Source organism: Cucumis sativus, chromosome 5 (genome assembly GCF_000004075.3).
Source record: "Cucumis sativus cultivar 9930 chromosome 5, Cucumber_9930_V3, whole genome shotgun sequence".
NCBI lineage: Eukaryota > Viridiplantae > Streptophyta > Magnoliopsida > Cucurbitales > Cucurbitaceae > Cucumis > Cucumis sativus.
The window spans coordinates 4,499,509-4,513,728 of NC_026659.2; the positions used below are offsets into that span (position 1 = coordinate 4,499,509).

Genomic DNA, 14,220 nt, shown 5'->3' on the forward strand with positions numbered 1-14,220 from the left:
TATATCATATGATTGTTCACAGGAAAATTTATTTTAACACTTCTAAAACTTATTTAATTTATTTTAACACTTCTAAAACTTATTTAATATCGCATCGTATAAATCAAATATTAATATCGTATTGCGTATAAATCAGATGTGTACTTCCAAGTTTATATTTGATAATATGACAGGTAGTTTTAAACAAAAATACAATGTGCAAGATTTGTATGAAATGCTATTACTAAAACCACTATTTATAAAATTCTCTAAATTGGTTTGATTTTTAGTAAATGATTGCACAATTCAAAAAACGTATTAGTTCAAATCAATTTTTATTAAAAAAAAAAAAAACCAATCAAAATCGAACCAAAGTAATGATATATATATATACCTTTAAAAAATAAATTCTATATTTTTTATTTAAAAGAAATCAATTATTATGGACAGTAAAACCAAAAGAATATGTTTTTTATTTAGAAAAGTGTGAAGGGAAAAAAAAGCCAAATTTTAATTATTAAAAGAAAAAAGATCCAAATTGAATTCATAATTAACAAAAAGAACCTTGAAAATAAAACAATATTGATGTGATTCTTTTGTTAGACATTGGTTTGGATCGATTTGGTTTAGGGTTCTTCAAAGTCTCCGAATTGGTTCATTCTTTTACTCCTAATCAACATAAATACACAAATTACCTTACTCCTATTTTCACCCTCTGCTTCAGATGCCTAAAATTTAAGGAGAAATGATGGCTTAAGAATTTTCTATTTTTATACAATTACCAGCTTTCTCTATCTGACACCCACTAAACCATTCTTCTTTGGTTTGTTGCTCTAAATTTTCTTCTAAAATCACCGAAGAAAATTCCTCATCATCATTCACGCGGAATTAGGCACAAATTTACACAACTCAAAACACCACCTCCTTATTCCAATTTTACTACCACATAAATGAATGAAACATCATTCACCATTTGCCTACAACTTCTTAAGAGTGCGCCTGTGCGTGCTCTGGTTTATGCTTGTACTCGTAATCAAGATGAACAAAGGCCCTCTCAATTTCCGGTAACAGCTCCAGCTTTTCTTGCAGCAATTCACCTATGTCGTGAGCCTCTTCCAGTGGCATGTCTCCAGGCAGGACGATATCGACCTCCACAAAGTAGTGTGATCCAAATGTATATGCTCGTACCGTGTCAATATGTCTGATCGCTTTGTGATGGTTCCAACATAAGTAGGTGAGCTTCTGTAGATACTCGGGGGCAGCTGATCTTCCGACAAGGGAGTTCACGTTTTCCAATACCGTCATCGACCATGTGCGTATAGTGTATAAAGCCAGCTGTGGCAATTCACAGAGTAGACATGAGTAACTTCAAAAAGAGTTGACAGTATTAGAAACTAAAATGAAGGACGAGAAACATTTGTACAAATCCGGTAAGGAAGTTTCAGATTCAGCAAATAATGCAGAATATGGAGAAAGAGAGGTTGTTACTCACAATAATAGCTCCAAGAGGGTCGATCCAGCCAGCTATATAATTAGCAAGGAGAGCAGCAACAAGGCCGATTGCATTGGTGACTACATCAAAGAAATGATCTTGGGCATACGCTTTGACTATCTCGTTAGTGAAAGTACGGCAGTAGATCATTAAGACTAGTTTCACTATAGTAACTGAAATCATAATGCCCACAACCCATCGCTCTTGCTCCTTGGTTAAGTTGAACACAGAATCCTGGAAGGGGAGCAGGAAATTTAATAAAGAAAATAGATGTCAAACCTTCTGAGCAATCTGGGGGAGTGTCGTGGAACGAAAATCTATTCCAGTCCATTATCTAGGGGTAACTTTTCTGCTTAAGCGATAAACTTAGGGAGACTTTTAAGAGAAAGAGAGACGATTCTCTAATTACTTACACTTAATAGGAGAGTCCGAATTGACTCCATTATTATCTGCAATCCAAGAGTTGCCATAACAGAGGCAAAAACAAGAATGCCCTGCATTAGAACAAAAGGTAGAATGTTAATCCTCCAGCAGTGACAGTACACAACCAATAGATGGATAATTATTATTTATCATTAATTTTAAATCAACCAACAGAGACTGCTGAAGAAAATCAAATTTGGATTTGGTAGTTCTCTTTTTCCTTCTCTCTTGAATGCAAGAGAACTCATCTAATTCTCGTTCTATTTGCCTTCTGAAGAATTAAAAAATTTAAAATCATACAAGTATACAACAAATCAAGGGAGCTATTACTTTTTTCAAATGGTAATGCAAGAAATGAGTTGACGAAAAGCTGAGTGGGCCAACCGCTAGGATAATGAACCATCAAGCCCAGTTTTAGCAAGATTGTGGGTTTATCTTATCCGTTCAACTACCATCACGCATAAAACTATAGTATTGTATATATCTATATAACATATACAAAAAAGACGTAGTAAGAGACAAAATATCGGAGGTATTGGACTTATCATCATATTAGCTAGCAGTCAAGTATGCTTGACCAGTGGAGAGAGAATAATATTACACTTTAATCAGAATACCCTAACCACTGGTCATCTAGACGCTTCAAAAGTCTACCAGTGGAGAGAGAATAATATTACGCTTCAAAATTTGCAATTCAAGCTGCATCTATAAACAGATGGGATGCTGAGCTCCTCCCTTCAAGGTAATGCTTTCCTTGTCTGCGACTCTGAATCGACAAAAATCCCAATACCGAGGACTGTGGGTCTTTCGCTCTCTTGAATCGCATTCAAGAATTGAGAGCTATAGCTTGGACGTCTGTCTCTCTGCAGGATAAATAGAGGTATGCTAAAGAACTAATCAATTTCTGGGTTTTGTGGGTAGTGTAAGTAGAGGCTTCATTTAGATTTAGAGAGCTAGTTACAGAGAAAATATACCAAGTGCCAATATCCAACCGTAAGGGTTTTTGGAAACCAAAATTGTTTAGCATTATCAAATTCCAACATCCAGTTCCGTTTCCCTTTTCCGGAAATCCCATTTGACAGCTAAAAGTTTCCTGGAGCTTCCATGTTTCTTTCAAACATTTTTCGTGCAAATGAGAATTGGCGTTTTCTCCTCTTCCCCCTTTTTTTCTAAAACTAAGTTCCAAGGAAACAAGAGACGAGATTTCACAACAATTTTATCACGTGGATTAAAATGCCATGTACAGCTCTGCCTACTTGAACTACCACTCGTACATACCGCCGAGGAGACTCTCTAAATAAGCCTAGTCCTCCAACCAAAAGGTAACTTCTGCTTTTATTTCACCGTATCATGCTTGGCTAAAATAGATCGATCACCTTATCCAACTCATTACTAAGGGTAGAAAGAAGTGAAAAGTGCTTGGGCAAGGTATTAAGGGTTTTTCAAAATTTAGTCCTTCCCATCCCACACCCTATATCTTAAACCAATTCCCAGCACTTTCCTCCCTTCAAAGATGTCTTTCCAGCCCCACAAAGTTTTGACCCTATTTTTACTTCCATAAAAACGATTCAATTTGTGGTACTTATCTTTGACGATCCAAAACACAAGTGAATTAGGATTTACAAGTATCCTCAAAACCCTGGCCAAAAGCAAGGTGTAGACAATAAACCCTCCTTCATGCACCGCCACCCTCAAATAGGGTTAGTAGTTCTTCACGCTTAAACAAATCCAGAGTTCAAAACCGAAAAGTATGGGTCGCTTCCAGCTGGAAGGCGTATATTGTAAAGCCTTGGAAGCTGTCCATGTTCTGCAGTCCATTATCCGCTAGAAAAATATGAACAAGAGGCAGAATCCAATTTTAAGGCAAGGTAAGAGTTTTACACAAAATACAGCCAAATTTTGAAACTACAAAAAAAAAAAAAAAAAAAAAAAAATTAAAATTAAAAACTAGTTTTAGCCTTTTAAATTTGGCTAAGAATTCAAGTGTTTTTTCTTTCTGAGAATAGTAGTAAAGAAATTGGGATGAAACAAGCAAAATTTTCAAAAACAGAAAACTACACTTGAAATTATTTTCGAACTAAGAGTCTTACGGAGGGACTCGATGGCAGCGAACTACCGACAACAGTATTATTAAGAGTTGACGGATGGGTGTCAACTAATAATAGTTAAGTGACTTCCAATCAAATCTAGTTAACCCTGAATCAAACTACCGAAGAGAAGAAACTTTTAACATAAGACTTTATTAGTACCCATATTGAGGAAAAAATAAAGGCACAGGTGAAACACACGTTTCACAAGCCAGTGACCAAGGAGGTAGTTTCACACAGTTGCAGATGGGCTTGGGGTAAAGTAAACCTATATCTATATGATCATTTTTTTCACCAAGTCAAAGAGTAGAGAGGAAGTTGCAAGAGAACTGACCAAAGGCTGCATGCGTTTTTTGCCAATAGGATACTGGTAGGGGTTTGGTGTTTGCATGGAAAATGCAGTGAACCATAGAATGAAACCAGATAAAAGATCAAGAAGTGAATCCAGTGTGGATGCAATTATAGCTAAGGAACCACTTCTGATGGATGCATATACTTTAGCTGCAAACAAAACCATATTGGCAACATTTGATATTCTGATTGCAAACGTTTCACTCTTTGCTAAATTTTCACGTTCTTCCTGCAACCACCATAAATAAATTTTGGTTTTGAGCAGTGAAGAATGTCTTAATCATCAAGAAAACATACAAGTACGGAACAATATCAACCTTCGACATTCCAGGAACATAACCACGATCAGTTAAAGCATCCATTTCATTAAATCCCTCGAGCATTTCTACCTGCTGCTGGTAGTACTCAGCTACATAATCTTCAGGACCTGAATTCATTCCCCAAGAAAAGTATGAGAGACAGATAAATGAAGTTTCCAAGCTTCTTTTGCTTCTTTATTTTCCTCCTTCCTTAACAAACTGAAATCTAACTATGCTCTACGTCAATCCCGAATTACAAAAAATAGTAGTAGCCATACAGACAGAAACATGAAGACATACACATGCTTTTACAAAGGCAAAAGAAAGGTAAAAATTTTAACAGGATCCAGGACCATAAACTAGCCAGCTCAAAATAGAAACCCAAAATATTGGGGAACTACTGCTTAACTCTCTACACCACAACCAATGAACTTCAGCACTTAAATATGGAGAGAAAAAATACTAAACTGTAAGAATCAATCAACCACAAAACATCCACATCCAATTATAGCAAAAGAAATAAATAAATAATTCTCCAGCTTCTCGTTCAGGCCTTTGAAACTTGGAATTACATATTCTCTTCTCCAAATTTTAAATTCATCCAAAGAATGATTAGGTCAATAGCTCATTAAATACACAAAATAAAGCCAACGGAACCCACAATTCCCCCATTATTCAACGCAAAAAGAAAAGAAAAGAAAATGTCACAGAGAACAAACAGAAAAATCGCACCATGTCAGGACAGAAATTAAAGAGGAAGTAACAAAGTGGGAGAAGAATAAATACTGTTGAGAAACAAAAGAAAAAACGAATTAAAATAAAAGGAATATATGCAGCAGCTATATTAGAAAGTGAAGAAAACAACAAGCGACGACATAGAAAAAGAATATTTCCAGTAAAGAACAAGGCAAGGAAGAGCATTGAATACGATATTCACAAATCAAAGATGGATCAGAAACAAAAGAAAAAAGAAATGATTCAGCCAAACAGAAGGAGCGGCAGAAGAGAAGGAAGAGAGAATAGATAGGAAAGGAAATTACTCAAAACCCCAAGGCAATCATGAAGTGGACGAGAGGGCTTCTTCTCTTTATGCTCTGGAGAGAACTGAAAGCCATCGAAGTTCAAACGCCAAGAGAGGTCACCGGCGGTGGACTGGAGCAACAGAGAGCTCTCCTCATCGTTCTCGATGGAGACAACAGGCTGAACCATTTTGGAGAGAAGTGAAAATGTGAGAGAATGTAGGAATGGAGGAATTTGAGAGGAGGAGGAAGAAGAAGAAAAGAAGAAGGGGAAGGGAAGAGAGTAGTAGTGGTGCAAATGGTAAATTTAACGAGAATATGTGGGCATTTTAGCAAAATAAGAAGTTGGGTTTGTTCACTGTTGTGGTTAGCGTAGTTCCAAACGTTTGAACCAGTAAAGTAAATAATCAAGTGCCACGTGTACGGCGCCATTGCTTTCTATTAATATACTATCAATTGACTTAACCTCTTCCTTTCTTCTTTTTCTTAAATCTATTTTAAATATAATTTGAATTTCTCTTTATATAAAATTACATTTTTTTTAGTAAATATATGCTTTGGGTTTTATTAAATATTACACATATGGTATTATGTTGAGCATTTTTAAATCATATGATTATTAAGGAACAATTAAATCTTATTGGAATAATACAAGTGTTTACAATATGTTTTTTTTAAAAGATACTCATAGGAGATGATGCAAACTTTTTATATATGAAAGTTATATAGTATTTTTATTAAAGTTAAAAAATAGCTTTAGTTGTTAAACTTTTTACTCGTGCAAACCAAGATTGGGTAGGGATAGGTAGCATCTAGTTGTAATTGTTCTTATTGGTTGAATTGTGAGTGTTTAATAAGTCGTTTGAGATTTTTTTAGTGTCTAATCGTATCATAAATCTTTTTTAATACACGTTTAACAAATTTTGACTATATAAAACTTACCTAACTTTCACGTGTCATACGAAATGAATAGAGTCTATGAATTATTGAGAAAATTAATATGAAATTTATAAATTTGTATTCGAATCTATAATTAAATGCAATAATTATCCACATATATGAATTCTTGGACCAATATAATTCAACTTCTATTTTAACCTATAAATACAAAATTAATATCAATCAAAACCCTCCAACGATAAAAAAAATATATATATATTTTTTAAATAAAAAAAAAAGTTGACAAACTATTTCACCCCATATTACAAATGCTCTATTTTTAACCATTTTCTAAAAAAAATGTACAAAACAAAATATTTTCTCTACAAATGTTCCTTCCTAAAATTATATTCGACAAAGTCAAAGCAATTTATTTATCTTCAATTAAAATGAATAAACAAAGCTCACCAATAACCTTTTTGGTAATTCAAAAAAGTAAATTGAAAATAGGAGAGTTATATTTTATTTTAATTATTTGGTAATATATTTAAAAAAATAAATAAAATTAGGTTTAAGTGTGGTTAATGATATTCCTATAAAGTAAATTTAGTAGTTCTTACCAATTTTATGTTGAATATAAATGATTGTTTTTATTAAAATCTGTTTTGTAGAAAAAATAAAAATCATTTAGTTTTCAAAAACATAATTTAGATCGTTAAAATATTGTAAATTAAATTTTGTTTACTTTAATATAAACTTGGTGTGGAATTTAATTATAAACTTTATAAATTTATGAATTAAAAACACAAAAAAGAAATTAAAAAGGAAAAGAAGGAATCCAAATCGCGATATTGTTGTAAAAGTTAGCTTTTAGACTAGTAGAGAATGAAGGAAGCGAAACAAGATCTGAGCCGCACGATCAATCTGGAATATTAAGTAAGTGGGCCCATGATCTGCCCCTACCTTTTCGGACGGAAGATCTTTTGTAAGAGAAATTTTCAAGTGGTGACAAGCTACAGGCAAGCTTGGTGGATCATCTTTTAATGCGGTTCGTTGGATTGGGGAAACTCAACAAGGGTGGTTGGATTGAGAGGGTTTATAGGACCCACGTGTACTAGATGGATATAATTAGAATTTATTGTAAGTTATAAGTGAGGGCGGCTTAAGCTAATATTTTTATGGAAGAAAATGTGTTTGGTTACGTGGATAGCAATTGTAATGAAAGTGGATAAGAGTCATTTCAAATGTGGTCATTTGAGAATAATAGCCAAATAGTGGTGTCTACATCACATGGGATCCTTTTGATTAGGACTTTTTTTTTTTGTTTTTTTCTTCTTTTTAAGTTAATTTTGTTTTATTAAAACTTATATTTTATAACCTAGATTATTCTTGTAAAAAAAATTAAATTCCAAAACATATTTGTCCTTGCGTGTTCGTGACAATGCGGGTCAGACCTGTAGATTAACATCTTAAAAAATGGTTAATTTTAAAATAAAACAAGAAGAGACGAAAATAGGATTTGAAGGCCAATTTTATAACTTTAATTGATTTATTTGAACAAAATAGGAATTGAAAAAAATGTCTTCACTCCTTGTCACTCCAATATTTAAAAATAAATTAGGAGCATAATATTAAATAGAACAAATTTCTCACTTTAAGAGAACGAGACATTATTTCAAATTCTCGAATTTATCGTAGATCGTCTGATGTGATATAGAATAGTTAGTAAAACAGTTTAATTGTTTAAACTATTAACTGTTAAAATTGTTTCATAAAAACAGTTATATCAACTACTTACACATTCTTAATAAATACCCATTCTCTTAGCCATTAGAGGCAGAGAATTCATTTGAGAAATTAATCCCAACTTTGAATTACATCAAAGTGGTATCAGAGCAGACCCAATCCTTGGACAGATGGCTGGCTGGAGAGAAAGAATCCCTGCCACGGGGAATAACTGCGAGCAAGAAGAGGTGGAAGAAACCGCCACCCTCTCACCAAGGACAACTGCGGTACGCTTGCTAGTCGTCGAATATTCCTTGAGAGATTTACACGACAAGTGAATAGAGTAATGGATAACTTGGACACCCTCAACCGAAGAATAGACAAAAATTCTCATTTTAAGAGAACGAGACATTATTACAAAATTCTCGAATTCATCGTAGATCGTCGTTGAATAATTTTTTTTAAATCATTCATTAAATTGTTTTTTTGCTGAGAACAAATATCGAACTCACAACTCACTTGAGAAACTATAAATATCAAAACTTACAAATTCTAAATTTGGTCGTAAGATAACTTTTTAAAAAATGATATAAGTTATTATAAAATATTGATTAGAAAACCTGACGAAATCATAAATTTAATCCCGGCCTTTTAAAACATAAAAGAATTATAATTTCAAAGTAAGAATTTCTAAATGCTTTTAAAAAAATAGTTTTCTAAAAGATTTCAAAATTACTTAAAAGAAATTTAAATTATAATATATTTTTTTAAACTTCAAGAAATGATAATTAGAAATCAAATAAAAGTTAAAGATGAACAATACACGAACAAAGCACAATATGCAACCTACCAAATTAAGCCTATATATATATATTGAAGATCACTCTTGGATTCCAAAAAAAAATGATCATAAAAAAGTATAAGAATCTTCGTCAAATTTTTTTAAGTAAAAGTGTTAAAAAATTTATTTAAAAATTAAAATAATCACTTAATAACCACATTGTAACAATGATATATAGAAATAACACTATAATAGTTTCAAGAAAGATATGAGATGCAAATAAAGTTCTAAAAGAAGCATGCATACATATATCTATCTAAGCAAGGTGGATTTATGAAGGTGCATGTCCCTTCATAATCTCGAGTTTTATTTTTTAATATTAATTTTTTGAAGTTTGAAAATATAATATATATGAAATAATACTTGCTTAAAAGTAAATTTAGTTTTTGTGTAGTAGTTGTGCCCACTATAACACTAACATCTTGAGTTTAACTTCGAGTCCAATCTCTTACAACTATTTATTATTGTTTAATACTACTTACACTTACAACTATTTATTATTGTTTAATACTAATTTTGTAATCTGAACATATCACTCTATAGAGATATTTTAAAAAGAAAACAAGAATAGAAACTACATAGATCATCTTCAACTTTTAGACAAATATGTATTAAATTAATTAATTTGGATCTGGGAATGTATCTTAATATATATATATATATAACTTAATTAAAATATAAATTTGAGGGGTTAATTAAAATATAAATTTGAGGGGTTATGGATTAGATTGAATAATAAGAAAAGTGTTTATTAAAAGAAAATGAAATAGAATTTAAACCAAGGAAGTAAAAGAAAGAAATAAATTAAAAACGAATAAACAAAAAGGTGTACGGAACTATAAAGTTTAAAATAGGTAACAGCAGTAGTAATACTAATAAATATAATAATATAATACAATACAAATAAGTAAAAAAAAAAAAAATCTTATTTCCTTTTCCTTCCCGGTATGTTTTCAAAAAAATAAGAATAAAACGTAGAATTTAATCGATTTTATTATATTTTTAATTTTTAAAATTTGTTATTATATATGTTAATATTTTAAATCTAATTGTTATATTTGTAACTATATCTATATAATAATTTATAGATATTATAATTCATACAAAGTGTCGCCAAAAATAGATAGGTAGTATTGGCACAAAACATCAAACTATTACATCAAGGAATTAGAATCCTTGACGGTGAAAGAATTTAACAAAACATTTTTCTCAGTTAAATTGAAACTTAAGAAATACTCATCCATTCACAAATTATAGAAATAAATTCCAATATAAACTAAATATTAATAGGCTAAGCATGCCTTTTAAAATAAAGATATAGATGGAAAAAATCAGGTTCAATAATATCTATGTGAATCTACAAATCACCATATTGAAGTCAACACCACCACTTGGAGTTGTTCCTGTGTTTGAGTGATTGAGGTGGAAAGCTTGTGGGAACCTTAATTGGATTGGGCAGATGCACGCAGTTCAAGGCTGTTGACTTTAATTCGACTTGGTTCAGTGTATGGCGTGTGGTTTAACTCCGGTTCAGCGTTTGACGGTTAGCTCAAACTCTCTAGTTCAGTGTCTGGCACGTGGCATGGTCACTCTCACATGTATAAATCAAAGGACAATCTCTCACGAACATGAATTCATAATACACTCAATATTAAGACTAAGTTATATAGTTAGGTCATTTTAATGAAATCAAAATATAACTAGTTAATGGAATTACACCGGTACCTAATGTGGTTATATTTTGTGGTAGGGTATTAGGCAAACTCATTGCATAGGATACCCTTACTCACATGGATCATTATATTTGTATCAAATACAAAGTGAGTCATACTCATAGTGTTACTAGGATAAGGTACCCAACTTTATTCTTATACTATAGACTCTTTAAGTTGTATCTCAAACATCGATTATTATATGTCTCTGCATAAAGTTCAAAACTCATCAAACAACTTGGAGTCAAAACCACCGCTTGGAGTCGTTTCTATTCTCTTAGTGATTGAAGTGGAAAGCCTGTCGAAACCTTAATTCGATTAGGAATTTGAGATAGATTTTTTTCTCTTTTATTTTCTATGAGCTTTGGCAAAGAACTTTATTAATCTGATTTGCTTCTGCCGTTCTACATTACCTACTTCCCTCTTCTTCAGAAATAATAGGTAAATTAAAGAGAGATATCAGGATACAAGAGAGTTATTAATTTAATCTAATTTAAATTGAAGTAATATTAAGGTAATTAATAAATAAATAAATCCATGTTAATCAATATTTGTTAACTGTGTACACTTTCACTAAAGACTCACAGATGAACTCTTCTCACTGTAGATATATTTATGTGTTAACTGATGTAGACCAATAAGTAAGTTAATCTTTCACAAGAGCCCGTAACACTAGTTAGGTCAAATTATCGTTTGACCCCTAGTTCTTAAATATCAGTGTTTATCTAATGAACAACTTGTGTTTATGGTCCAACCAATAAACATAAATCTCTCTCATGCCATAGAGAGAGTATGACCCTTTGTTCAAGTCTCATAGACATCATTTAATGAACACTCATCTACTTACTATACATTTGAGAATGAAGGAATTTCACCTTATGTGATTATGTTTTTAGCTTCCACTTAGTTTTGTCCCTAAAATGATAAACATATTGAGTCAACAATCTAGCTTCTCTCGTTCGTACAAATCAAAGGACAATCCCTCGTGAACATGTGTACAAAATACAATCAAGATTAAGACTAAGTTACCTAGATCATCACAAGGAAATAGAAACCTAATTACTAGTTAATGGAGTTACGTACATCTAGTGGTTACTATTTCGTAGTTCGATCTTATGCAAACACATTGCATAGAATACCCCCACTCGTATGTTACCTACACGAACGAGTTAAATCATTGTGTTTGTATCAAATATTGTTACAAGGGTAATTAGATACCTAGTCTTATCCCTATACTATAAACCCTTTAAGTTGTATCTTGAACTTTGAACTTTGTATGTCTCTACATATAGTTTAAGACTCATTAACACAACTTAAAATATTAGTTTAAGACAAAACATTAATAATCAACGACACTTTATTGAAATTACAAAATATCATTTTTATTTAATAACGACCAATGAATTACATTTACTATTTGATTTTTTGTCATGAAACCCAACATTGCATGGAGTGAAACTTTGTTCCTACTCGAGCAAGTTGCATGCACATTATCTGTCTAGGGGATAAATTATACTTTTTGCCATTTCAAATGTTGATGTGTCTTGAGATACTTTCTCCACACATAATACAATTTCATCCACAGTAATCATCTCCCAAAGGGCTTATGTGACTATTGTCGATACTTTTTTTTTGTTGCCAACATTACTTCGTTTAACAATCAATTGACTTTCTCTAACACGTATTTGTGTTTAGAAAAGTGAAAAGGTGGCAGTGAAGATGAATGTTGTGATTTTTATTGAAGGCAAACCATTAAGAAAATAGTTGTAGCCTATTCTAAAGCCCACATATCTAAATTAGTTGAGTTGTTATTACTATGGTTATTATGTCATAAGGGTAAACAATCAACAAAATCTAGAATGATTACGTGATAGACTATTAAATCTTGTTAGCGTTCATTTAAATGGTGGTGTGATTTCAATACTCATATGATAATGCTTCATACTTGGTTTGATCAATTGAGGTGCTAAGAAAACACTCTTTGACAAGGCATCTCCTAAATCCTAATATATCTATGGCAATGGTTGAAATTTATTTTTAAAATGGGGGATTTTTTTATTTAATAATGAAAAATTCCATCAATAGATTTTTTTTCTTTTGAAAAAGATGGCATTAATATGAATAATATGCTCCTTTGACATAGACTTTAACTAATACCTTATCCTTCCTTAAAAGAAAGAAAAATGAAATTGAAAAAAAAAAAAACCATTCATTGGATGAGAGGAAAGATATTCTCAGGGAATTTAAGTATTCATAGATGATTAAGACATATATATATATATATATATATATATATATATATAAAAGGAAATAAGGAAATAACTGTTTGGCTTTATTAAAATTGAAATAAAATTATCGAATAAAGTTAGTTTTCATAAATATTTAAGTTTTTGTTACACTCCAAAGTCGCCTAAAACCGTACACTTTTCAATTACTTCATTACTTTGTTTTACATTTTAACAAACTCTAGTTTTTAAAAAAGATTTGTGACGTGTTAACGAGTTTGAACTATACCTTAGTGATTGAATTGAAATATATATAAATAAATAAATATGTAGTTGATAAATTATAAATAAAATGTATAGATAATATGAATGTAGCTTTCAAAGAGCATTACAAAAGCAAAAGATAGTATGTATTTATATGTATGTATGTGGATTAGGATAAGTTGAATAGAGAAAGAAAGAAAAGATATTGATTTAGGGCAAAAAGGAGCAGTTTCAACATCAAACATTGATCCATTTTGGATATACTATAGGGATACACATAGCTTTGTAATAAACTTATGAAATTAAGGATTTTATTCCAAATAACAAAGTTTCTAATGAATGAAAACTAAAATGGTTGTCCCACATCGATGGCGAGTGAAGGAGGAAGGGAGTAGGGAGGGTATATAATGGCAAGCGAGAGACCGTAATACTCACTTACCTGGATGGGGATATTGGGTGATCAATAAGGCCCATATCCTAGGCCCATGGCCTCCATTGCACGAAGGAGGGGTGTGGGCTTAAGGCCTGCCCAAGTGGTGGCGCCTACATCATAATTTGTGCCAGTGGGGACCTGCGTTCGCGCGGTCCCTTCCAATTCTTATACTCAAATATTTCTATGCTAAGATGTATTGTATTAGATGGTTATATGATTAAATTCTCAATTGAATGAAAATCTAGTTAGCTTTATGTTATTAATTTAAAATAGAATAATTATGAAAATGGTTAATATCCCAAATCAAAGTTCTAAATGTAAATACTAAAATGATAATATAGAACTTCTTTATATTTTAATTTTTTATTTAACTTCTCTATATTCTTTCCTTCAGAATCTATTTTCGATGTTTTCTCATTTTTTTTTTCCAAAAATGATTTATCTCTTTAATCTTTATAATATCCATAATCAGTTGTGAAATAATCCTTAAA

General features: G+C 31.5%; 1 protein-coding gene and 1 non-coding gene across 4 annotated transcripts; one reads left to right on the plus strand and one right to left on the minus strand.

Moving 5' to 3' along the window:
* Positions 1-544: 544 nt before the first annotated feature.
* LOC101203174 (metal tolerance protein 11) lies at positions 545-6,042 on the minus strand. 3 transcript variants are annotated; one of them, XM_004147657.3, is made up of 6 exons: positions 5,672-6,042; positions 4,650-4,759; positions 4,316-4,561; positions 1,885-1,965; positions 1,472-1,705; positions 545-1,314 (listed from the first exon to the last, which is right to left on the minus strand). In XM_004147657.3, the coding sequence occupies exons 1-6, from the start codon at positions 5,838-5,840 to the stop codon at positions 967-969; spliced, it is 1,188 nt and encodes a 395-aa protein (XP_004147705.1). In that variant the 5' UTR covers positions 5,841-6,042; the 3' UTR covers positions 545-966. The 3 variants fall into 3 exon arrangements, with proteins under 3 accessions (XP_004147705.1, XP_011654939.1, XP_011654938.1); XM_011656637.2 differs by lacking the exon at positions 5,672-6,042 and adding an exon at positions 5,100-5,288; XM_011656636.2 differs by lacking the exon at positions 5,672-6,042 and adding an exon at positions 4,932-5,072.
* Positions 6,043-13,727: 7,685 nt separating this feature from the next.
* Positions 13,728-13,888, plus strand: LOC116404180. Its single transcript, XR_004217117.1, has one exon. It is a non-coding gene; the product is annotated as a U1 spliceosomal RNA (small nuclear RNA).
* Positions 13,889-14,220: the final 332 nt, after the last annotated feature.

Coding starts and splice junctions, on each gene's coding strand:
- LOC101203174 (XM_004147657.3), bottom strand. CDS start 5,840: ATGGTTCAGCCTGTTGTCTCCATCGAGAACGATGAGGAGAGCTCTCTG. Junction 4,760..5,671: donor TGATTGCCTTGGGGTTTTGA/GTAATTTCCTTT, acceptor GAATGAATTCAG/GTCCTGAAGATTATGTAGCT. Junction 4,562..4,649: donor ATGTTCCTGGAATGTCGAAG/GTTGATATTGTT, acceptor TGGTGGTTGCAG/GAAGAACGTGAAAATTTAGC.